At 37.5% G+C, this 24,722-nt stretch overlaps 1 protein-coding gene across 1 annotated transcript in view; it reads right to left on the bottom strand.

The window, feature by feature from the left end:
- CDS1 (CDP-diacylglycerol synthase 1) overlaps positions 1–24,722 on the bottom strand; it is a 67,452-nt gene that overhangs the window by 30,098 nt on the left and 12,632 nt on the right. Inside the window, exons 2-5 of the mRNA XM_072810649.1 lie at positions 16,236–16,363; positions 11,668–11,764; positions 5,253–5,350; positions 2,747–2,886 (exon numbers count right to left, since the gene is read on the bottom strand). Of these exons, the coding sequence (XP_072666750.1) occupies positions 2,747–2,886; positions 5,253–5,350; positions 11,668–11,764; positions 16,236–16,363 (463 nt within the window). The remainder of the gene's footprint in view (positions 1–2,746; positions 2,887–5,252; positions 5,351–11,667; positions 11,765–16,235; positions 16,364–24,722) is intronic.

Here is a 24,722-nt window from a genome sequence, read left to right as displayed (position 1 = left end):
GCTGGCTTGGTCAGTAGACTCTTGATCTTGGGATTCTGAGTTCAAGTCCCATGCTGGGTGTGGAGACTAATTTAAATAGAGAGAGAAAGAGAGAGAGAGAGAGAGAGAAATTAATTAATTAATTAAGGTGAAAACCCACAGAGCGAGGAGAACTGAAGACATTTTGAGGAAAACTTAAGAGGAACAGCTGCAAAAGGAGAACAGACTAGATAACTTTTAGCAGACCTGAGAAATCAGGGACCAATAGTACTTTCTAGAGAAAACTGAGCAGAAAAGACTCAGTGGAAGGCAAGTCTAAGGCCTAGATTTCTAGACAAGAGTACTAAGTAAAAATCTACTAGTAATTAGTGCAAGCCCTACCCAAAGCAGTCAACTGTGAGAATATTTTGAGAAACATATGAACATAAAACATTTACCTTCCAAGTGCATTTCACAGGAAACTATTGGAGGATGTCAACCCAGAAACTGGAAGATGCAGGATAGAAGAAATGAGGAGGCCAAATCAGGATACTGAGTCAGGAGGCCTACAAGCAGACAGTCCAAATGCAATAGTACTACAGAGTTTCTAGAACAGAGTGAGTCTCAAGGAAAGAAAAAAAACTGATACACGGATTGGTGTGAACATGGAAAAAAAACTACCAATAGACACTGAACAGACCCAGAAGAGAAATTAAGGATTCCTACATGAAAATTTGTAGATGTGGAAAGGAGAAGGTGGAGCAGTTACTAAGTTCAAGAAAAAAACAAAAGTTGTATAAGAATAGAAATGTAATCACAGACACTATTTGGATCCCCAGTAAGTGATATTTTAGGTATCTGTTTAACAATGTCAACAATGACAATAACAAACAGTATGGAGAAGAGAGAAAGGTTGTAATAGGAAGTCAATAGGTAATGCCTGATAAAAAATTAAGAAATGGGAATATTACTTAAAAAAATTAAAAAAAAAAGTCTGTAAGTGGTGGGGTGCAGGGTTGCTATTTGCATTGTATTTTAAAATTTATTTTCTTAGACATCTATTAATGCTATGAATGATTTATATTTTCATTAATCATAACTTTGTTATCAGCAAGTACAAGAATGATCTTATGAAATAACATAAAGTTGTTGGGTTCAGCAGCAGAAGCCACTACAGACATATTTCTTGCTAATAACTGTTTTTAAAATTCAAAATACCAATAAAGTCTTGCCAGTCTATATATAAAGTGAGAAGGCACTGTATTCTTCTCTCTAATAACAGTAAAGAATCCATCCCAATATCTACCTTACATTTATCAGTGCACTGGTTTGATTAGTGAGATAAAACACTCAAAGTTTCTACCAAGAAAAAAATGTCACATATGTGCTTTGATAAACACAGAATCAGAGTCAAGTGTTTTTCTTTCCCAAATCTTAGCTGGTATTGGTCATCAATAATCTCTCTGTCATCATGATTCTTCTAAACTAATTCAAATTTAAAACTGAAGAACTAAAATGAGTAATTTCTTATGCCCTTGAAAGAACAGGAATACCTTTCAATATCTTTTCCTAAGAATGTACTTTCTTTAGATGTATTAGTAATAATTTTTAAAAATATAGTAAACAGACTCAGAAAACTAGACTATGCAAAAACAACAACAACAACAAAAAAAACAAAAAACAAAAACCTGAATGCAAAAAGAAGAAAACTCTTGAGAAAATGCAGGTTCCTCCTACCCCAAAAATGATTCTCTGAAAATTACTATTATCATTTCAGATTGTGTTTCACTTTCTGACTTTCTAGATTCAGAAACAAAATCAGACCAGGATCTGAGGAAGGCTTTATTAAAACGGGAACACTTTGAAGGAACAACATAACAACTGAATAAAATGACATACTTCTAGAGAACCTGACACACTTCCTCATATATTCTGCGTATGTCTATTTTAACGAGAAATAGAAAACCCATGTTGTATTCAGTTTCCAAAATTGTACTGAGAACTTATTTATTGGAAAACTCTTAAGAACTACAACAGTAACTATTAAGAGCTAAAGTAGAACTCAAAGTTCATATCCTCCTTTAAAATGAAAATAATGACAGTGCCTGGATGGCTTAGTTGGTTAAGCGTCTGACTCTTGATTTCAGCTCAGATCGTGATCTTAGGATCTTGAGATCAAGACAAGAGTTAGGCTCTGTGCTCAGCAGGGAGTCTTCTTGAGAGTCTCTCTCCCTCTCTCTTCCCACTCCTTCTGCCCCACCCCTTACATGCTCTCTCTTTCCCTCCCTTGTCTCTAGAATGAATCCAATCTTTAAAAATAAAATCATAAAAATACTATACAATAAACAAATATGCATATGACATTTATATATATATATATATAAATGTATATAAAGAATATAAAATAAAACATGTCCGTAAAACTAAATACCCTGATTAATTCTATATGAACACTATTTCCTGGGAACGAATAAAGCAAGATATATGCAAAAATTTATTTGTAAATTATACTTGGTTAACAACCAATTCATATATTAAAAAGCTTCTTTATTACAATTTCCAAAGGAAATTTTGAAATCTGTGGACAAATGAGTCTGTACTTCTTATTAGTCACATTAGGGAGTAACTGCTATTTAAGACCACAATGAGAGAAACAGCTTTATACACAGGACAGGTGAAAAGAGAAGCTGGGTTAAAATGTAACAAAGAAGGTTGTGAATTTAAATCACATGAAGTAAAAATAAACACGTAACATATACTAGCAACATATCAATACTATTTTCCTTACCTGCCAGATAGAGGGCAAATGATATAAATCTATGATAGCGAATGAGGAATTGGAGTTGCTCTTCTCTTTGAACAAATGTAGCAAAATAATCAGCTACAGTCTCTCCATAGAAAAAGTAGTTTACACACAGTAGAAAGTACCTATAATTCAAAAACAATTAGCCTTTTTTATATTCGAAGCCTTCTTTCCCTGTGAAACTCAAAAGACTATTCTCTACATTTTGATGATCCCACAAAGATCAAAAACCAAATTAAGTAGGCAGGTTTAAGATATTCCAAAACATGTTTTTCTGCTTTTAAACTCAATTCCAAATGTATCCATCAACAAAAATTGACTGAAAATAGCTCATGCCTCTACTTAGGTCAAAATCTAATGCCAGACACATTGGGAAACAATGTAAAAAATGCTACACATACACAAACACACACATTCTTTCTCTCTCATAGACACACACAGATACACACATTCAGTACTGATTATAATGAAAATTCACTCCCAACTACTCACAGCTCTAAAGCCTTTTAATATGGCAGATCCTATGCCAAACCCCCACCTGCCTTAAGGAAAATCAAAGGGGAAAGCACAAAGAGGTAATTTAACCTCTGACCTCTCTCTTCACTGCCCTGTGCATACTGGTGTCTTTCTTCCTCTCCTCCATGTAACAGATGGATTCCAGTGGCACAGTGATTCTTAAGAAGTAGTAGTGGGTGATGGGAGCAAGCGGCAGGTAAAAATCTCTAAGAGAAACCTCTTTACACTGTGTAATCACCTATCCCTCCACCCAGCTCTGCCTGGTATATCCTTTCCCTCTAGGAGGGATCCATCCTTTGATGGATCAACCGTGACATTTTGCTGATGGCAGCTTGTGTGAGCCAGGGGAAAAGGCTGAGAGACACTGCCTCAGAGTTCTTCTCTCCCTCTTCCTTTGAAGAGCAGAGTTCCAGGTGGTCAGGAGAGCAGAGGAGGAAAGGAACAATTTCCCTTCTAGTTGTCATGGGCTGAATCAGATCCCAATGTTTTCAAAGTTAAAGTATTCTCATTTCTATTAGCTGTAATACCATTTTCCATTCTCTTACAATGGAAACGGTCTTTGACTCCTCTCTAAGGCTATCAAGGCCTACTCTAGCCCACCAATCCAACTTTTTCCCCATTATTCTGCCCAGGAAAAGTCTCTCCATCTGTGGCATGTGCCTCCTCCATTCCCCATCTAGAACCTGATGAGTGTGTCCTCCCCAATCCAGAACACTCTTTTCTATCCAAAATTTGTCTTTATTTCAAGTGATAGTTTGTTTCTCACCTTCTCCATAAAGACTTCTACAATCACTGGAGCCCATCCTTAGTTTTTTTTCCTCCTATACCTAGAATCAATCAATCCTTCATGGTTTAGCATTTAATTGTTCCCTAACTGCTTAATCTACCTAACATTTCCCATATATTTTGCCCTTCATGAGAAAAACCTGCTATAAGGGAAAATTAGCTATTACCAAAACCAAGAAACTATTTTTTGACCCCTTTAAACCTCAAAGGTGATACATTTGTTTTCTTAAGACACTGGACCCTCTGGCTGATAATAATCTTAAAACTATATTCAAAGGCATGGCTAGTTAATAATGAATAATCATATTATCATGTTTCCTGATAAAAGTCTTAATAACTAAAAATCCTAGCTAAAAAGTTGTAAAGATATATAAGACTTTAAATATTAAAATCACATGACTTTTTAAACTAATTTTTACATGTATTTGTACATATACAATATTTCATGGGCTGGTAATTGCCAGTGCTACTTATAAGGTTGCCTTATACTGCCCCCTCCAAGAGTCTTACTCTTCCCTCCAACTACCCTCCAGGTCGCATGTCATGGGGTCCCAGGCCTGAAGACAAGATCAAACCAGGAACAACAAAGTTAGGAGCCATCATTCCTCTCTCTGTGTCCTCCACATACATACCCCATCCCTGCCCTGTCCCCAAAGCCTACAGGGAGGTGGGCCAGTGAGGGTAGGAAGGAGACAGCTATTTATCCTAGGCTTTCCTTCCCTTGAATAAGCCACTCAAGAAACAAAACAGAAAACCCACAACTATTTTCGTATCTCATCTATCACTCTTTGTAGAGATAATCTAATTTTGTGTGTGGTCTCATGTCAACTGAGGCAAAATAAAGCAAATCATGCATATTTATAACATTTTACAAAATGAAATTTTATTAAAATTATCATTATAAAGGATATAAAAATGTGTCCAATATGATGTTTTTTAAAGAGGAAGATATATACAGATATAAAGTATCTCTACAAAGACTGAAAGAAATGAAAATAGTTGCATTGGGATGGGAGACTTACAGGTGATTTTCTTCTTTTCAAAATCCAGTTACATTCTTTTTATTTATCTTCCTCCAGAAATCAATCTATACCATCAACTGTGTGATACTGACCAATCAGGATGCTTCCTTTTCAAACTTTAGAAAAGAGTCAAATGTTCATATCTGAAACAGCTTTAAATTACTTACCAGCTTAATGTTCTAAACCATGGCAGGTCATAAGAGCGATAGACTCTATAACCTATAGTGATAATTTCATGGAAGCATTTCACTTGGATGCCTAGAACCTGAAACCAAGAGAATACATTAACATACATCTCTTAGTGTTTACATTTGTGCTTCATCCTTTAACACACAGTTTGTTGTCATACGTATTTTAAAAATCTTTAGCCTGCCCATTTTTAATTATTCTAAATGTCAGCAGCAGAAGTTCAATAGTTGGTGTTTCTAAAATCAAGTGATATTTCAGAGGGGTAAGCAAATCAACAGGGATAGAGTCTGGTTGGTCTCAATTGACTAGGCTTTATCCCTCATTACTATTTCATTTCATTAGTCCATCTTAAGATGGACAATCTTTTTGTCCATTTTGTTTCTTGAGTTACCCTACGAAAACAATCATATGTGCAAGTTTGCTTATATGTATTTTTTTACATCCTGGTATGCTTTCTAAAGATAAAGATACTGTCAGAACAAATGGTTAAAACATCTATACCCTGTCACCCAGCAGGGTTTGGGCACAATCTTTTTATTCTTCCAGCTGTGCTAACTCTCATATAGCCAGCTGCATACATCTCTCATCAATCCAAGTGGTGCTACACTGGCAAATTATAAACAGCCTTCTACATTTGCAGCCACGTCAGCCAGTCAACTGATTCTATGTGTTTTTGTTTGCACAGTGTCCTATGTACATTCATAATAAATGGATTAATATTTACAAATCCTTTTTTGATGGTCTACTTAATAGTCCTTCAAACTGCTGTATCCATCAACTTGGGTATACGTAACGCTTGCCTTAAATCAACTCCAAAACTTCAAGAGCAATTGGCAAGTTGAACACTTATTACCATGAACCAAGAGACTGAAATCTTTGTGAACGTAGCAGACTAACTTTTTCAGTCTCTAGAGAGTATATCCAAGGGCTTGGTTTAGTACAGCCCTGCACCTAAGAACAATTATATCTATACACATACACACACATATGTATATATTATACGTATATATTTTTTTTTAGATTTTTACTTACTTATTTGAAAGAGAAAGAGCAAGAGCAGGGACAGAGTGAGAGGGAGAGAGAGAAGCAGACTCCCCATTGAGTCCCCAGGATCCTGGGATCATGATCTTAACCAAAAACTGATGCTTAACCAACTGAGCCACCATGGTGCCTCAGATTTTGTTTTTAAAAAGTTAAAAACAAAACCCAAACATGATGTGACTGAGAAATATGTGGTTCCTTAAAACCTAAAATATTTTCACCTGCTTCTTTAAAAAGCTTACCAAACTCTGCCCAAGAATACTTTGGTGTTTCTTTTAAGCTTTCCACAAATTAGCTTTCCTAAAGCTAGTGTTCAGGATGTTCTTAAGTTGTATTTCCCATTTTACCTATTACATGTACATATTTAAAGTAATTGTGCCCCCTCAGCCACACGATAAGAAAATACTAGGCCAAACTACTATAAGTATTTTTTTTAAGAAAAAGTCATTACTGTTTTATAACATAAAGACAAGAAGAAATTCAAATAGCATCCTTCAAGTAAGCTTTGAATATAATGTCAAAAGTCATTTTTTAAAATAATCACAGAATGGAGACAATGATAGACATTTAAATACAATGGCAAAGCCATGCTATTTGTAGAACCAAAGGCTTTTAAAATATCAGATGTACTGATGCAATTTCTATTTGCTAAATGAACACATTTGCTCAAGAACAGCCATTAGCACTATACATGGTATTTTACCGAGGGGGGAAAAACTACTTTTAATAGCACATACATATATATTTATATGACTGTCAATCACAGTTTGCAAGTAGAATCAATATAGAGCTACTGGGATAAAAGCAAATGGAGGATTCAAAACAACATAGCTAAAATCCTTAAAATATATGTGCATCTTCCAGGCTGGGTGATCACATGGAAACTAAATTTCCAGGCCATCAACACCGGTAGCAACATACATTGGTAGGGCTCTGCTGGCCCCATAATCAATACCGGTAGCAACATACCAATGTAGGGCTCTGCTGGCCCCATAAATGTATTAAGAGCCTTAAAAACCACCATCAATATGTAAATGCTGACTCTGCTAGTTATGGAGGATTTGGAGAAATAATATAGGACATCTTTCCTCAGAGAGGTATAGCCTGTCAGGGAAGACACAAGTGGCTACAATACCACGTCGAAATAGCCACATGGATGTAAGCATGAGCAAACAAAACACCTGTGGCTGGCAAGGGGGACAGGCTGCAGTTGGGACAGAGAAGGATATATAGAATCACATACACTGGAGAGGATGACACATGTTAGAGAACTACAGGTAGTTCAGAGTTGCTGAGACGCAAAGATGGGGTTGAGAAGCAGAGACAAGCCTGGTCACAGAATCACAGCAAGCAGCACCAAGCAGTACACAAAGGAGTTCAGGCTGATCACTAAGGGACATGATCAGATGTATGGGTTGGGGATAAGAGAGGTAGAAAGAATGGACTAGAGCAGCAGCAAAAGTAGAAAGAGTAAGGCAGGCAAGATACCACCATTCACCCAAATGCAGATGACTCTTTAACTGGGCCAGTGGCAGAGGGGGATAGTATACAGAATAAGAAAATGAGGAAGTAGAACCGGCTGGATTTTCTGGTGGAGGAAACTGCAGGGCGGGGGAAGGGTGGCTAAGAGAGACTGGGGAACACAGAATAACATCTGGAAAGATTTATGCAGAATGGCTGGGGATGAAACAGAAGTTCAGATTTGGATATGTTGAGTTCAAACTATGGTTATCCGTGGGTTATCCAAATAAAAGTGCCCATTTTCACTTCGGGAATCTATTCAAAGAAAATAATCCTGGGCAGCCCAGGTGGCTCAGCGGTTTAGCGCCGCCTTCAGCTCAGGGCGTGATCCTGGAGACCCGGGATCGAGTCCCATGTCAGGCTCCCTGCACGGAGCCTGCTTCTCCCTCTGCCTGTGTCTCTGCCTGCCTCTCTCTCTCTCTCTGTTTCTCTCATGAATAAACAAATGAAATCTTAAAAAGTAAAAGAAAATAATCCTGCATGTGAAAAAGAACATGTTCAGGATAGTGTTATTCAACATAAAGAAAAACCAAAACATAACTTGAATGTCTGAAAATAGCACAGTGGTTCATAACTTATGATGCATTCCATTCCACTGAGTCAATGCATGTGTTAAAGTTGATAGGGGCTGTCTGGGTGGCTCAGTTGGTTGAAGGTCTGACCCTTGGTTTCGGTTATGATTTCATGGGATTGAAGCCCCCACAGGGCTCTGAGCTAAGTGAGGAGTGTGCTTCAGATTCTCTCTCCCTCCCCCTGTGATCCTTCCCCAGTTCATTGGCACACATGTGCACTTTCTTTCTCGCAAATAAATAAATAAAATGTTAAAAAAAAATTTTTAATGAAGTTGATGGCTGTAAAGATGGTGGAACAACACAAAACAGTCGATATGATATTTAGTTTGAAAAGCAGGATACAAAAGTCTAGTCATATTATGACTATAGCCATGATTTTTTAATACATAAAAGAGATAAAAGAAAAACAGAAGTATTAATTGGGTTTTGGTAGTTGATGATAGGGTTAGGAGTGATTTTCAAAAAATTATCAATTTCCCAAAGTAATTTTAACACACTTGTATAACTCTCACAATATGAAAAAATAAACTAAATATATAATTTAGTTGTAAGTAGTATATTATAAATTATATAATGTAAATTAAAACTTATAGGCATTTCCAAGGAGACGAGGCGGGGAGCCTGTTATGTTATCTGCCTCTATATCAAAATATGCTTTAGTATCTCCATCACTTAGAACGTATGACTGCAAGCTATGAATGCTACAATACTATAAGTAGAAGGCTGAAGGAAAAAAAGCTCTTTTTATTTTAAGGAACATCTTATTATTCATTACTCATGTTTTGAGTTCCATCTTATTTTTTTTTTTAATTTTTTTAATTTTTTATTTTTTTATGATAGTCACAGAGAGAGAGAGAGAGAGGCAGAGACACAGGCAGAGGGAGAAGCAGGCTCCATGCACCGGGAGCCTGATGTGGGATTCGATCCTGGGTCTCCAGGATCGCGCCCTGGGCCAAAGGCAGGCGCTAAACCGCTGCGCCACCCAGGGATCCCTTGAGTTCCATCTTAAAGTAGTAACTATCATTTCCTAGAAATAAGTTTTCAATAAAATTCCCTTGAATTAGTCATTTATGAATGTTGATATTGTAGGGCAAATTCAAGCTAGATACAATGCATACTTCTCAAAATATAAATGACCTCGTGAGTGATATGAATATAAATAAGACTTTATAACACATAAAAGTAGTATCAATTGAATACCAACAATGTGTGCCTATGTGTTTATTCATCCATATTTCCTTAATGTGAATACCATAAATACAACATAAGTATGGATGCATGTGCACATGTGTGCCTGTGTGTGCATGCACTGCAAAAACCTAAGTAAAAGCAATAAGAGTTCAAATCTACTTTAACTAGATTTTTAATATTCTTTGCTGATTAAGCTCACCAATGAAAGGAAGAACTTGTAATAAAATGGTATTTTCCCCTCATAGTAGAAAGAGAGACAAGAGAGCCTAAGTACTTTAGGTATGCTTATGATTCTTTTTTTTAAATCAGAGTCCAAATATGTGAGGATGTCTCTAAAAGTGTTTTGAGGCAGGTGGGGGGAACGGGGTGACTGGGTGATGGGCACTGAGGAGGGCACTTGAAGGGATGAGCACTTGGTACTATACTATATGTTGGCAAATCGAACTTCAATTTTAAAAAAAAGTGTTTTCCAGCAATTGCACTGCTAGGGATTTACCCCAAAGATACAGATGCAGTGAAACGCCGGGACACCTGCACCCCAGTGTCTATAGCAGCAATGTTCACAATAGCCAAACTGTGAAAGGAGCCTCAGTGTCCATCGAAAGATAAATGGATAAAGAAGATGTGGTTTACGTATACAATGGAATATTACTCAGCCATTAGAAACGACAAATACCCACCATTTGCTTCAACATGGAGGGACCTGGAGGGTACTGTGCTGAGTGAAATAAGTCAATCGGAAAAGGACAAACATTATATGGTCTCATTCATTTGGGGAATATAAAAATTAGTGAAAGGGAATAAAGGGAAAGGAGAGAAAATGAGTGAAAACATCAGTGAGGGTGACAAAACATGAGAGACACCTAACTCTGGGAAATAAACTAGAGGTAGTGGAAGGGGAAGTGGGCGGGGGGTTGGGGTGACTGGGTGATGGGCACTGAGGGGGGCACTTACTGGGATGAGCACTGGGTGTTATATGTTGGCAAATTGAACTCCAATAAAATTTTTTAAAAAGTGTTTTGAATTTTCTCATTAATGAGTGGTTAAAAATTAGCCTTTATCTACAAATTCTGGCCTGAGTTACCATACCAAACAGTTTAGTTTGGAGAAAAATGTTAACTTACTCACAGGGAGCCCACCAAACCAGCCTGAATCCAAGTATCAAGAACGTTCATGTTCGTCAATGTCTTAGATCAAAAGTACCTTCTAAAGGGGAATAATAATTTAAGTGATCCCCAATATTTTCAATGGCTCCCCAGTGCTTTACAAATAAATCCCAAACTTCTTCACACAGTATTGCAAGGGCCTTCAGAATCTGATCTCCAATTACTTTTGCAAGTTCAAAGGTGCTCCAGGAAGAGTAATGCTCACCTTGTTCTGACGCATCCAGCCATTTAGGCGTTTGCTCAGCGCTCACTCCACCCTGATATACCCTCAGGTCCACTGAAAGGTCCCCTCCTCCACCAAGCCTTACTGAGCTGTCAGCTATAACCCAATCCCTTCATCCCCTGCCCTGACACTCAGCACACAGCACTGAAAAGTGGTCTGCACACACTCACTCCTGAAAGGCCCAAGTGGTGGTCGCTGGCACTCACTGCCTTCTATGGGTTCACCCTGAGAAGATCAGGAGTGGCTGGATTAGATATTTTTTTACTGTGTTCAACCAACAATGTCTATCACAGTACTCACCCACTTATGTATTATACTATTTATTCACATGGTTACTTATATATGTCTCTGCCATTAGATTGAGTTCTTTGAAATTAGGGATCTAGCTAATAGTCCTATATGATAAAATCATGTGTGTGTAAGCAATATCTAATGCTTGGCAAGACGTATTTATTATGTATACTTGGTCTCTGCTGAGTGAACACACTGAATGGCCATTTTGCAAACAGAAAAAAATTGGTGCAGGTCATTTCATGAACTAGAAGATGCCTAAGGGAACTAAATTTGCTGTTAGCAAATCTTGAACTACCTTCTTTTTCATGAAATGCTCAAATTACTTCAATCAGATCAGTGCTGAAAAACAAAGCAAGAAATACTTAGGTAAATGTAAAACACTTACAAGAAGCATCAGCATAAAGGATCCCATGTAGATGATCAGGAAAAACAACGAAATCATAGTTAGAGTAAGAATTCCACGAATCCACCAGTTTTTCCACCTACAGAGAAAATGTTTATTCAGTTAGCATTTAATGTATTCTTTCCTAAAGTTTTTTGTGTGGTCTCAGTATGGATTTTCCTAAACTCCTCTTAAGAATCCCTTACTTCGGGATCCCTGGGTGGCGCAGCGGTTTGGCGCCTGCCTTTGGCCCAGGGCACGATCCCGGAGACCCGGGATGGAATCCCATGTCGGGCTCCTGGTGCATGGAGCCTGCTTCTCCCTCTGCCTATGTCTCTGCCTCTCTGTGTGTGTGTGTGTGTGTGTGTGTGTGACTATCATAAATAAATAAAAATTAAAAAAAAAAAAGAATCCCTTACTTCACCTTATACAATAATAATGAAAACAAAAGCCAAACAAACAGCATTGATTCACTTACTTAGAGCTAAATTAAGTGTAAAAATTATGTTAGCCAAAGAAAGAAATGATTTTTTGTTCAGCATGATTGAAGATGAATCACCAGGCTAGGCAGTGAAATGGTCAATGTGTACATGTGCACACCCCACCAGGGTTATTCAGAAGGGAAGAAAAGCCCTCTGAAAAGATGCTCTATCCTTTTGGGTGGCAGATAAAAACAATAATGATTTTATTAGGATGGTTTAGAGAACACAGCTTTCCAATGAGAAAAAGTAAAGAAAGGTTAACACAGAAGTGAAACTGCAGAGCATAGTGGTTTAACTGAAATTTCAGAGGACACGAGGTCGTCAGTCACTAAGGACAAGGCCACTTCCTTCACTTCCTTCTAGTTCTCAAAGTAAGCTGCTGGTTTTCCTCACTTAGGGACAGGAGCCTGAAGTACAAAAGCATTTCCACATCTGTGGGCCTTCTCATGTTCCTTAGGGCAGAGCTTCTCTGCCATATGCCTGGCTAGCCTGAGAACTAATCTCCCTGGATCCTCTGGGTGTCAGTAAGGGCACGGGGTGCCCAGTGGCCCTCCCTCCATACCCAGGAGACTCACACTCATCCCCAGCGTATTTTACAAGTACTGTCACTCTTTCTGTGGCCATGTCATGAAAAATGTCAGCAGCCACTATGTAAAACCAAAAGGATTCTAATAATACCTATAAATGCATGGTATTTCTGAATTTAAAATTCCTTTCCCCCTGTTTTATTCATTCTACAGTCCTTTTATACTGAACTCACAGTAAAGTTTTTTTTTAAGACTTTTCTGGGTTTTATTAATTCTAATGATAGCATTGAAATTATGTTACAAGAGATCTGGATTCACCTTATAGTAACATACATACATATATGTGTGTATACACACACATATACACACACAGTGTTCAAAGCACAGGCCTTCATTGTCCTGTCTATAGAAAGAAATATTAGCTGACTTCACCCATTTGTCAAATATTGATTGCATTCCCTGCTTTCAATCACTCTCCTATACAGTCTAGATATTTCTTAAATATGCCTTTTAGGATGTCATTTCTGCACTCAAGTTCTAAAATGCCAACAACACTGAATTGAAACTCTTTCATCTAGCTTCCCAGGTTTTTTATGAAGTGGTCAAATTGTACTTACCCAACTCTATTTCCCTCTACTGTGTAACAAACTATGTAGACTCACCAATTTCTCATGAGACTGTAACTTTTAGGGCTGAACTGAAGTGAGTAGAGAGTCAAAAAATGCTACAGCTGAGAAGTTCCATTTGCTTTTACAGACATAACTCTTTGTGGATTAATGAATAGACTGGGAACTGGGCTACGTCAGAGGGCTAGTCAGAAGTAAATAAAGGACCAGAAGCCAGTCTCCTGATAATAATCCTGTCTTGTCTGTATGAAACCCAGAAGTGTATTTAGCTCTCCTTTATAACTGACCCCTCAGACTTGGGATCATTGAGAACCTTCAGAAGAGAATATTATGTAGGTGTCAGAAATCAGTCCCCAGGTAAGGATGTTGCCAACGTCCATCTGTACCTCTGTTAGATGCCTGGCTTTGAACTTCAAAGGATGGTAGCTACTGAGAACCAGAGATCTTAAACAGAAAACCTACTTTCTTTATATTATCCAAAAATTCAATGGTAACTTAAAACCTGAGCTCTCAAGAAACATATCCTGATTATCTTTTTTTTTTCCTGATTATCTTTTATATAGTTTTTCCCCCTCCCAGAAAAACTATCCTCCTTCAGCAAGGCCAAAGACTTAATTCCCTTAATTATTTTAACGGATTCCCCAAATCTCCTAAGAATACCTAATACAAAGTTAAGCCAGTAAAGGAACATACTTAAAACATATATATCCATTGATGCAGTAACTGAAAGTCATCTTTTAAGACAGAACCACTGATTTCAAAACAGAGCATGATATGAGAGAGAAAAATCATTGCTACAAAAACCAGACGATAGCCCGATTCTAAATTTAAAACTCGTTATTTCTTTTACCATGCTACCATAATCACATTAGAAAAGTCTTAATTTCGAGTTCAAGCCATCACCTCATGATTGCTTTGGAAAAAGGAACTCAGAATCAGTAAAGAAGAACTGCATTCAAGTCTCATGTCTCCAAGACTTACATGAGCTAAAAATGAAATTTCTAAAAAGTATATAATTAAGCAGCATCCTTAAAAGTGATTATGTAAAGTGGTTATATGCTTATTGCTCAAATCATTCATGAGATGTACAACGTCTTACTGTACTACAAATATTAAGTGGTTTTTACTTCAAAAGTAATGGTAAGGTTTAAAAACTTATTTTCCTAGTGGCACAAATATCACGAGTCATCAAGAATCTGGGTTGCAGGCAGCCTGGGGCTGGGGGGTTATATATTATGCATTATTCATTTTTTAAAACCAATTCTTTTATAAACAGCACAATACCTAGGGTCACAATGTGGTTCTATCACTTACTAACTGCATGACCCTCGTATATAACATTTCTGTGCCTCAATTTCCTCATTCATAAAAAAGGTTTATATGACTGAACCTGTGTTACAGGGTTGCTATGAGAATAGTCAATATGTGTGAAGTGCCTGGAGTAGTGCACATAGTATATATTCAATAAATATCAGTTGCTATTATTTGCTATTGTTACTTTATGCCAGAAAAAAAAAAAAAGAAAAACACCTCATCATTAAGGAAAATCTACTATAAATGACACAAAGGAATCCAGCATCATTCTTATATAATATCAATATAAGAAAAATTTCAGTTCTGAGATAGACCTGATAATACTTTAAAGCAAACATCTGTGAATGATCTCGGAAAAACTGAGATCAATAATGACTGAAATACTAATCATGTTTTCAGTAACGAACAGCAAAAAGTTGTTCTATTGGTTAAGAAATATGAAAACTCCTGTTTGAACCAATTTATTCTAATATGATTATCTGCTAGGAATCAAAAACAAAAAAACTCATACAACATTTATTAGATACAGCTAACCAATGGCTTGTGTTTTGACCTATGGATAGTAAATCAATTTAGTAAGTCACATCCAGCATTTTTTGTTCAGCAATACAGGACAATATTAAACAAAAGAAATCAGAGGGCATCACACAGTAATAGCAAGAACTGCTTCGTAATATTTTTGCAACACCTAAAATACACATTTGTATGTCTCTTGGGATGTGGTGTAAAATGTATCTCTTACTGTGTGTCACAGTCAAAAAAGTTGGAAAAACACTCTTCTATATCAACATTTAAGATTTCATACATTAATCTGGATAAAAGCTTATATTTATTTTGCTTTTATAAATTTTATAATTCATATTACTAAGGCATACAATGGAGGGTAATATAAGAGTAGCTCAAATTTGCTGATGACCAAACATTCAAAACTATAGTAAACATAAAATGGTAAAGGGTTTGTAGAGTTTGGGCTGATAATTTTAAACTCAGTTTAAAAAAAAATGATGAGGGATCCCTGGGTGGCGCAGCGGTTTGGCGCCTGCCTTTGGCCCGGGGCGCGATCCTGGAGACCCGGGATCGAATCCCACGTCGGGCTCCCAGTGCATGGAGCCTGCTTCTCCCTCTGCCTATGTCTCTGCCTCTCTGTCTCTCTCTGTGTGACTATCATGAATAAATAAATAAAATCTTAAAAAAATAAAAATAAAAATAAAAAAAAAATGATGACCTATTTTCACCTGGCATTTGAAAATGGGGAGCAGAGAAAACAGAATTTTCTTAGATGTTCCAATACCAGAAAAGGTAACTTGATGTGGTAAATGGATCATTCACTTGAGAAATCTGACAGATTAGGGCAAGAGTCCCAGGTCTGCATCTTCCTAGCTCTGTAACCTTCCCCAGTTAACCTCTCAGATTTGGTTTTCTCATACTTCACAAGACTGCAAGGATTAAATGAAAGAATGTACATCAAGCATTTAGTACCATGCCTCACATATGGTGAAAAGGTAAAAGCCTTCTCTTTCACAGCTCCAAAACTTAGAAAAAGGGAGATTTATTACATCGACCAGCATTAACCTCACAACTTCTCTTGAGCACCCATTATAGTCATCTTCATTCAATCATACCTTGAAGATAAACCAGACAGAGCTTTCTTGAGGATCTCAGGGGTTCTATCTGAAGATGGTGGAATTTCTGGAATATCAGAATCTGGTCTGGAATCCAAATCTCCATATCTGTCATCAATATCTGTTTCCTAAAGTTAAAGAAAAAAGAAAATCACTTTGCAAAATTGAAAAAGAAGAAAAAAGCACGATTGCCAAAGCATTTATTTATTGTTCAGTGTATCAAATCTTAGTTATATAACTTGAAACAAAGAAACAACTATTAATTTATCTTGAACAACCAAGCACTGTTGTACTTCCCTGTTAGGAGAGTTTGATGATCTTTGCTAAAATCTGTCAATATAAAGGATTAATTTGAACAAAAGACACAACTAGAAACTTCCTATATTATCTAAATCAGAAATTTACCAACAAGAATCAAGTGTTTGTTGTTTGGCTATTTAACTGGGAGAGCATGGTGTTATTTCCATATAAATTCTGATCAACTGTGCATAGTCCCTTTTTTGATTACAATCAAAGCACCACCAACAAAAGCAGGATCTTACACCAGCAGACCAATACATTTGTGTGTGTGTGTGTGTGTGTGTGTGTATACCTGTTTTTTCATCCATAAAACAAAAGCATTTAATATAATACTGAGGACTTAGTAAAGTCAAAGAAATAACAAGCTAATATTATGATTGAACCAAAGCCTTCCATTAAGTAGCTTACCAAATAAAATTTTAGCCTTGGGGGAGCATTTTCATTTTTCATAAAGCAGTAATAAACTTTTGTTTACTAACTATAACTTTCATATTAAGCAATTATTAAATGTCATTATTCCAAAAATGATAAATGAAATACACATGCTGAATTCTCACTGTAAAGAGTCAGTTGTCTCCAAAGTAGCTTATACAGAGAGAGATGCGGACTAATAAACCACGAGCCAGAACACCCCCCGAAAATCTCAAGGCATCTGCTCTCAGTCCGACATGCCATCAGGTCTTTGACATCTAGAATGATGGATCACTTTTTTTCCCCCTTTTCCCTGCTACTCTTTTTTAACCTTCAATAATACAGTGTTGTAGGTGTGGTATGAGTAGTAGTAGAGATAGTGTAGTGACTAATGGATGTGACTCCTGAAGGCAACATCATCATGTTGCCAAAAGAGCACTAGACTAGGAATCAGAAGTTGCCAGTACTAATTCTACTTCTGCTCTATTACTGTGATGAAAGGCAAAGTACTCGGCCCTTCGGTTAAGAAACTCAGCCCTTGGTTTCCCCATAAAATAAAAACATTGGACTAGAATTCAAATTGTGCCCTCCAAACACTAAAGCTCTCAGTAAGCCACTTCAAAGTCCACTTGGCAATAATGGTGATATGACACAATCCCCCAACCCCGCCATGCACACATTCTCAAAACAGCTGCCCTTTTATTTTTATTATTTACCCTTCTAATTTCTATTTTATACACCTTAGAGAAACACAAAATGAAACACTTAAGATTTAACTAGGCTTCTTCAATTCCATTCCAGTAACTAAATAATGAAAGATAATTCCAAAATAATGACATTTCATTGAGCAATGTTACTCAAATACTTCAGTGAATGGCAGACTCTATGAATGGCAGACTCTATATTTCTTATATGGGACCCGTTACAAGATACCAAAACTGGCACACACACACACAAAAATGAGTGTAACTGGAGATCATGGGAAAGAAGTAGTACTTCAGTGATCAACTAGAGTCATGAAACATTGTGCCTGCTGAATGAAGGTACTTAAAATGTTTGAGAAAACCAAATTAGGGGCTTCTTCTCAAGCCTGTAATTTAAAGGTGATGATCCTCCACTTTTCATCATAAGCCCTGTTCTCCCCCACAACTTACCAGGGTATCCAATGGTATCTAGCCTCTTCGTCTCTGTGAACTCATGATTCTCCAAAGACCTGCATCTCTAGCTTCCAACATGCCATTTCTGAGTGGGTGGGCTTTCCATGAACATCATCTCAAATTCAACATAAGCAAACTGACTTATCTTTTCCACACTAAACCTACTGCCCTTTCTGTATGTCCTACTCAGGTAAAGACACCACCACCAAAACAGTTCAACAATTAACTCAGGTTTGAAACTTGGCTATCAACACCTGCATTTCCTTTGACCAAAACTCATTCAGTTAATACTGAACCTGTCATTCATCTTTCTCCCTGTCTTGATCCTTACACACTGCTCTATCCTTGCTGAGCATCCTCTCTTGCATAGCTCATCCCCTTGCCCTCTGTCCTGCCTTCTCTAATTCATTTTTAAAAGATTTATTTATTTGAGAGAGAGAGAGAGAGAGAGAGAGAGAGTGTGTGTGTGTGTGTGTGTGTGTGTGTGCGCGCGTGCATGCAAGAGCAGGAGGAGGGGCAGCAGAGGGAGAATTTCAAGCAGACTCCACACTGAGCATGGAGCTCGATCTCACAACCCTGAGATCATCACCTGAGCTAAAATCAAGAATTGGACGCTCAACCAACTGAACCACCCAGGCAACCCTCTAATTCATGTTCAACACAAAAAGAATCTTTCTAAATTGCAAATCTGATCTTACTACTCCACAGCCTAAAATCATCAGGATAAAGTTAAACTACTTAGCATTGTTTTTACTGTTTTTCATGACGGGACCCTGCTCTCCCAGCCACTCTTTGATGACTGCCCAGTTTCACACAGTGCCATACTCTCTTGAATCCAGATGTTTGTTCTATGTATAAAGTACAAATTGTACACTTTTTCTCTCTGGATCCCAGTTCCAATCTTCCCTTCTCCATTTCTCAAACCTAGCTATTGCCCATTCATCCTCTGACCTCAGCTTTCAGGTCATTTCCTTTTGAAATGTCTTCCCTGACCCCCTAGCTAAAGGTTAGCTGCTCTTCAACTATGTTCCCACAATCCCCTTAATTTTTACCTATTAGTTTACATTAAAATTATTTGTTTGCTTATCTTCATTTTCCAGTAGTCCAAAGGCTTTGTGAGAAGTGGAAATACTGGCCTCATTTTTGAATCCCAAGACGCCAGGAGAGGAACTTGCCCAGTGGCTGACATTTATTTATTAGACACTACATAAATATGTCGAATAAACTGAGTCTGTCAACTCATGCTAATATTTAAGATTAAAAATAAGAAGTTCTCATCTGTTCTTGCTGAGTAGTCTTGGCCAAGTTACCTTGCATGAGACCTCAGATGCACTTATTTACATGAATCAAAGGCTGCTGACTATGAAGGACTACTATTTTCCAAATATTAAATTTTAATGAAAATATGTCTGGGAAATGATGGCTCAAAGTTAAAAAAAATAAGTTTATTTTCCTGTAAATTTAATTTCTACAGAAGTATATTTAGAAAATAAGAGCAAAAGCACTTTAAAAATATTGATTTATTTACTGCTCACATTACCATAGAGGTAGGTAAATAATCATTTCCATTTTCTAGGTGAAAAAATTTAGGTTCCAAAAGGCTAAGTGCCCAAGTTTTACACAGCTTTCAGCAATATAGCTGGGATTTGAAACCATGCAGGAGGGAAATTTAAAGGACAGTTCTCCTACAAATTGATCTATAGATCCAATGTAATCCCAATAAATATCTCAAAAGGGTTTTTTTTGTTTTTGTTTTTGTTTTTCTTTTTTTGGTCGACATGTATGGGCTGATTCTAAAATTTACATGAAAAGACAAAGGACCTAGAAGAGCCTAAGCATCCATGGAAAAAGAACAACGCTGAAGGACTAACACTACCTGTCTAACTGTTATTATAAAGCTGTAATCATGGGACATCTGGGTGGCTCAACAGTTAAGCATCTGCCTTTGGCTCAGGGCACGATCCCGGAATCCCAGAATCGAGTCCCACATGGGGCTCCCTGCATGAAGCTTGCTTCTCCCTCTGCCTATGTCTCTGCTTTTCTCTCCCTGTGCGTCTCAAGAATAAATAAATACAATTAAAAAAAAATAAAGCTGTAATCAAGCTGTGGTATAGGTATGAAAGAAAAAATGATCAATGGAACAGAATAAGGAGCCCAAAAAATAAACCCACACGTACACAGCCAACTGATTTTCAACAAAGTTGAAAGGTAATTCAATATATGATGCTGGAACATTTGGATGTCCATATGTAAAGAAAGGGAAGTGAAAGAACTTTGGTTCACATCTCACACCATTTACAAAAATTAATTCAAAAGACACTCTTAAGAGAATGAGAAAACAAGCCATAGGCTAGAAATCAAGTAAATCAGATACCAAGTAAAGGTCCTGAATCCAGAATACATAAAGAGTTCAAAATATAATTTAAAAAATCATCTCAAAATACATGGGCAAAATATTTGAATAGATATTTACCAAAGGCAATACATGATGGCAACTAAATGAATGAAAAAATGTTCAGCATCATTAGTTATTAGGGAAATCCAAATCAATATCATATAAATACTACTACACATTGAGAAACATGGCTAAAATTAAAAAAACAACAAATAAAAACATACCAAATGTTAGAGAAGATGTGGAGAAACTGAAACTCTCACACACCACTGGCAAGAATGTAAAATGGTAAAAACACTTTGGAAAATAGTTTGGCAGTTTCTTTTTTTTTTTTTTTTAAGATTTTGTTTATTTATTTATAGAGACACAGAGAGAGAATGAGAGGCAGAGACACAGGCAGAGGGAGAAGCAGGCTCCATGCAGAGAGCCTGACGTGGGACTCGATCCAGGGTCTCCAGGATCACACCCCAGGCTGCAAGCGGCGCCAAACCGCTGCACCACTGGGGTTGCCCAGTTTGGCAGTTTCTTAAAAAGTTAAATATACACCCATTATATGACCCCATCATTCCATTCCTAGGTATCTGCCCAAGAGAAATGAAAGTATATATCCACACAAAGACTGTACACAAATGTTCATGGCAGCTTTTTTTTTTCCCCCCATGGCAGCTTTATTTGAAATATCTCCAAACTGGAAATAAATGTCCACCAGGGAAAAGGACAGGTTGGGCTACATCATGCAAAGGAATACTACTCAGTAATAATATGGATGAATGTCACAATAAGTACACTGAATAAAGAGGACTTATAAAAATGTACATATGGGGTACCTGGCTGGCTCAGGTAGACCTGAGATGTGAGATGTGAACCTGGCTGGTTGGTAGACCATGCAACTCTTGACATCAGGATCATAAGTTCAAGCCCCACACTGAGCATAAGCCTTGTTTTTTTTTTTAAAAAAAGTACATATGTATGTTTGTATGCATACTTGTATGTATAGTATTTGCTTTATATAAAAATTCTAGAAAACACAAACTCATCTGTAGTTCCAGAAAGCAGATCAGTGGTTAACTGGATTTGAGGGGGTAATTACAAAAGAGCAGGAGCAAACTTTTCATGGTGATGGATATGTTTATTTATTATCTTGATTCCGGTGATGAATTCACACTGTTATACACGTTAGAACTTACAAAATTTTGCAGTGTCTGTATGGCTTAGTGTATGTCATTTATAACTCATGATGACTCCTGAAGAGCACACAAGAGCCAGTGGTCAGGGAAAGAGAACCGAAATACATGCCAATGCTGGGGATTCAAGGATAGGAAGGAGGGAATGGCTCCAGTCCATACAAGATCATGCAAAAGCTCTAAACTAATTATGGTAAGCAGCAGTTTAGAATTCAACAAAGGATAATATATTAAATCACTCACACTTTCCAATCCTTTTATATCTGATTCCCTAAAAAGTCAGTCAGTCAGGGTCAGCTTCTCCACTACTGGTTCCTTGAGGTTCATGTCGATCCCTGTACTAATTCAACATTAAAATTGCAACTAAGTAAATGGAAACCCTCAAGTGTGCTTAAAAGGAGGAGGGCTTTTAAAAATCATGAAGCTATAAAAATATATATTGTGAAAGATCACTGTAGATCATTTTTTGAAGGCACGTATGAATTTTCTCAAAAATATATTTCTTTCTCTATAAGATGAAAATCCCAACTCCAATTTTGGAATCATAAGCCATCTGCAAACACATTTGTCCTATATTTCAGGCTGCATTCCTCACTTCCTCTCTACATTATTAGTCCTTTCCCAAGGATATTATACACATTCATTCCACAGTTGTTTTACTACACTTCCCTGACAAGAAGTCTCTTCTTTCCCTATTGAACCTTCTCATCCTGTGAGCCAGCCCATCAAGCAAAGTTTACTGATCTTGTTCTATTTGGTCTCCTGTAATTCTCCCATAAAAGTGATCTTTTTTTAAAATTTCATTACCTTTATCTTGAAGTCAGGTGATATAAATTATTGTAAGATTAACAATAGATTATCTTTATTCCTGGGGTATGTCTTATTCTATGAGTGGGGAAGGTAATTATAAGTAAAACAGCTTGGTGCCTGAAAAAAAATCTTGATGCTAAGCAGTTCTTACTTGAAAGAATATTAGGTTATATTTCCAATTTCAGCATCTTCTTTTGGTTCCTTCATTGTGTCCACACACACATGGATTCCTCTTCTTCAAGGACAAGAAGTGAACAGAGGACAGAATTGCTTATATCTGTGCTGGGGAGGGAGACTAAACTGATTTATTTCCTGGTGAGTCAGCAGTACTGTGAACTAAGAGTGAAGAGTGGCGTACAGGGGTCTTCAAGACCTTTGTGATGATGATGAATGTTTTACATTCTACAGATAGAAATCTGATTATCTCAGTGACCTGCTCTATGGTCCTATCCTATATTTACTATGATTGACAAAGCCTCTTTGCCTTTTCCAAATTTGAATTGAAAAGAAAAAGACAAAAAAAAAAAAAAAAGAAAAGAAAAGAGAAAAGAAAAGAAAAGAAAAGAAAAGAAAAGAAAAGAAAAGAAAAGAAAAGAGAAGAAAAGAAAAGAAAAAGACTGGTCCTCAAATCTTTGCAGCCCTGTTCTAATCACCCACTGAAGGAAAGAGGTGACTTATTATACTCCAGTGCACCATGATACTATTCTGATCAGGCATTACATCACACTATTTAGTAGGTCCAATGTCAGGATCAGAGAAGATTCAATATGCATCAGCAACACATAAAATGCCTTGATGGGGTGCCTAGGTGGAGCAGTCCATTAAGCATCTGATTCTTGGTTTCAGCTCAGGTCGTGATGTCAGGGTTGTGAGACTAAGCCCGGAGTCAGGCTCCCGCTAGGCTTTGAGTCTGCTTAAGACTCTCTCTCTCTCCTCCCCCACCCCGCCCCCACCTTCCCACATGCTCACTCTCTCTCTCAAATAAATCTGTAAAAATGATGCAAATCTGATTCTGTCAATCACCCACTTAAAATCTTCCAGAAACTTCCCATTGCTCAAATCCAACCTCCTCTTACTCTCCAGCCAGGGCTCTCAGTATGTCCAACCTGCCACTCATGCTCTGTGGAACTGAACTTCTTGCATGTGCAGAAACAACAGTCTTAACTTCTTGACATTTTCCACTTATAATAATGTTTCCTCCTCAGAGCATAGCTTTGTTGGCTAGCATCTATTTATCTTGAAGGTCTTAGGGCTTTTTTGTTTTGTTTTTTGTTTGTTTGTTTGTTTAAGGTCTCAGTTTTGATATCACTTCTAGAAAACCTTTCTTCAGGGAGCCTGTCATAAGCTCCCTGAAGAATAACAAGGGTGCCCAAAGATGTCCTCGTCTTGAGGAACCTGTGAATATGTTACGTCACAATGCAAAGGAGAATTAAAGTAATACATGGAATTAAGTTTGCTAATCAGCTGACCTTCAGATGGGGAGATTAGCCTGGATTATCCAGGTAAATTTAATATCATCATAAGGGTCCTTCAGGTGAGAGAGAAGAGAGGAGAGTCAGAGTCAGAGATGTTATGACAGAAACAGAGGTCTCAGTGATGCTGGCTTTGAAGATGGAGGAAGAGACCATGAACCAAGGCATGTAGGCAGCCTCTAGAAGCTAGAAAAGGCAGCAAAACAGATTTTCCCCAAGAGCCTCCAAAAGAAACACAGTCCTGCCAACATCTCAGTGTTAGCCCAGTGAGACCCATTTTGGACTTGTGATGTCCAGAACTGTAAGACAGTGGATTTGTGGTGATTTGGCAGTAGCAACTGGAAACTAAATTCAGAGCCCCCCAGCCCAGTTGTGCTGCTCATGCCCCTCAAGCAGCCTACCTCTGCCACAGCCTACATGACACGTAGTGAGGTTTCTGGTTTGCCCACCAGAGTCTTGCCCACTATGGCCACTCCTACAACAAGGAGCCCAGTGAGTGTGTCCTGAGGAAATGGTAACTAGTCATCTCTACCCCCAAATAGAATCAAGCTGATTCTCCCAATCTATAGTAGCTTTGTTTTTACTTTTTTTTTTTTTTTTTTTTTGCCATTCCTAGAATGCTACCTACAATATTCATATCCAATCTACTTTCCAGGCCTCTTTTTTTTAAGACTGTATTTTTAAGTGATCTTTACATCCAAAGTGGGCTCAAACTTACAACCCAGAGATCAAGAATTTCACATTTTACCACCTGAGCC

Source organism: Canis lupus, chromosome 33, assembly GCF_048164855.1.
Source record: "Canis lupus baileyi chromosome 33, mCanLup2.hap1, whole genome shotgun sequence".
Lineage (NCBI taxonomy): Eukaryota > Metazoa > Chordata > Mammalia > Carnivora > Canidae > Canis > Canis lupus.
Note: the sequence above shows the minus strand (reverse complement) of the source record. Positions and strands in the feature narration are given on the sequence as shown.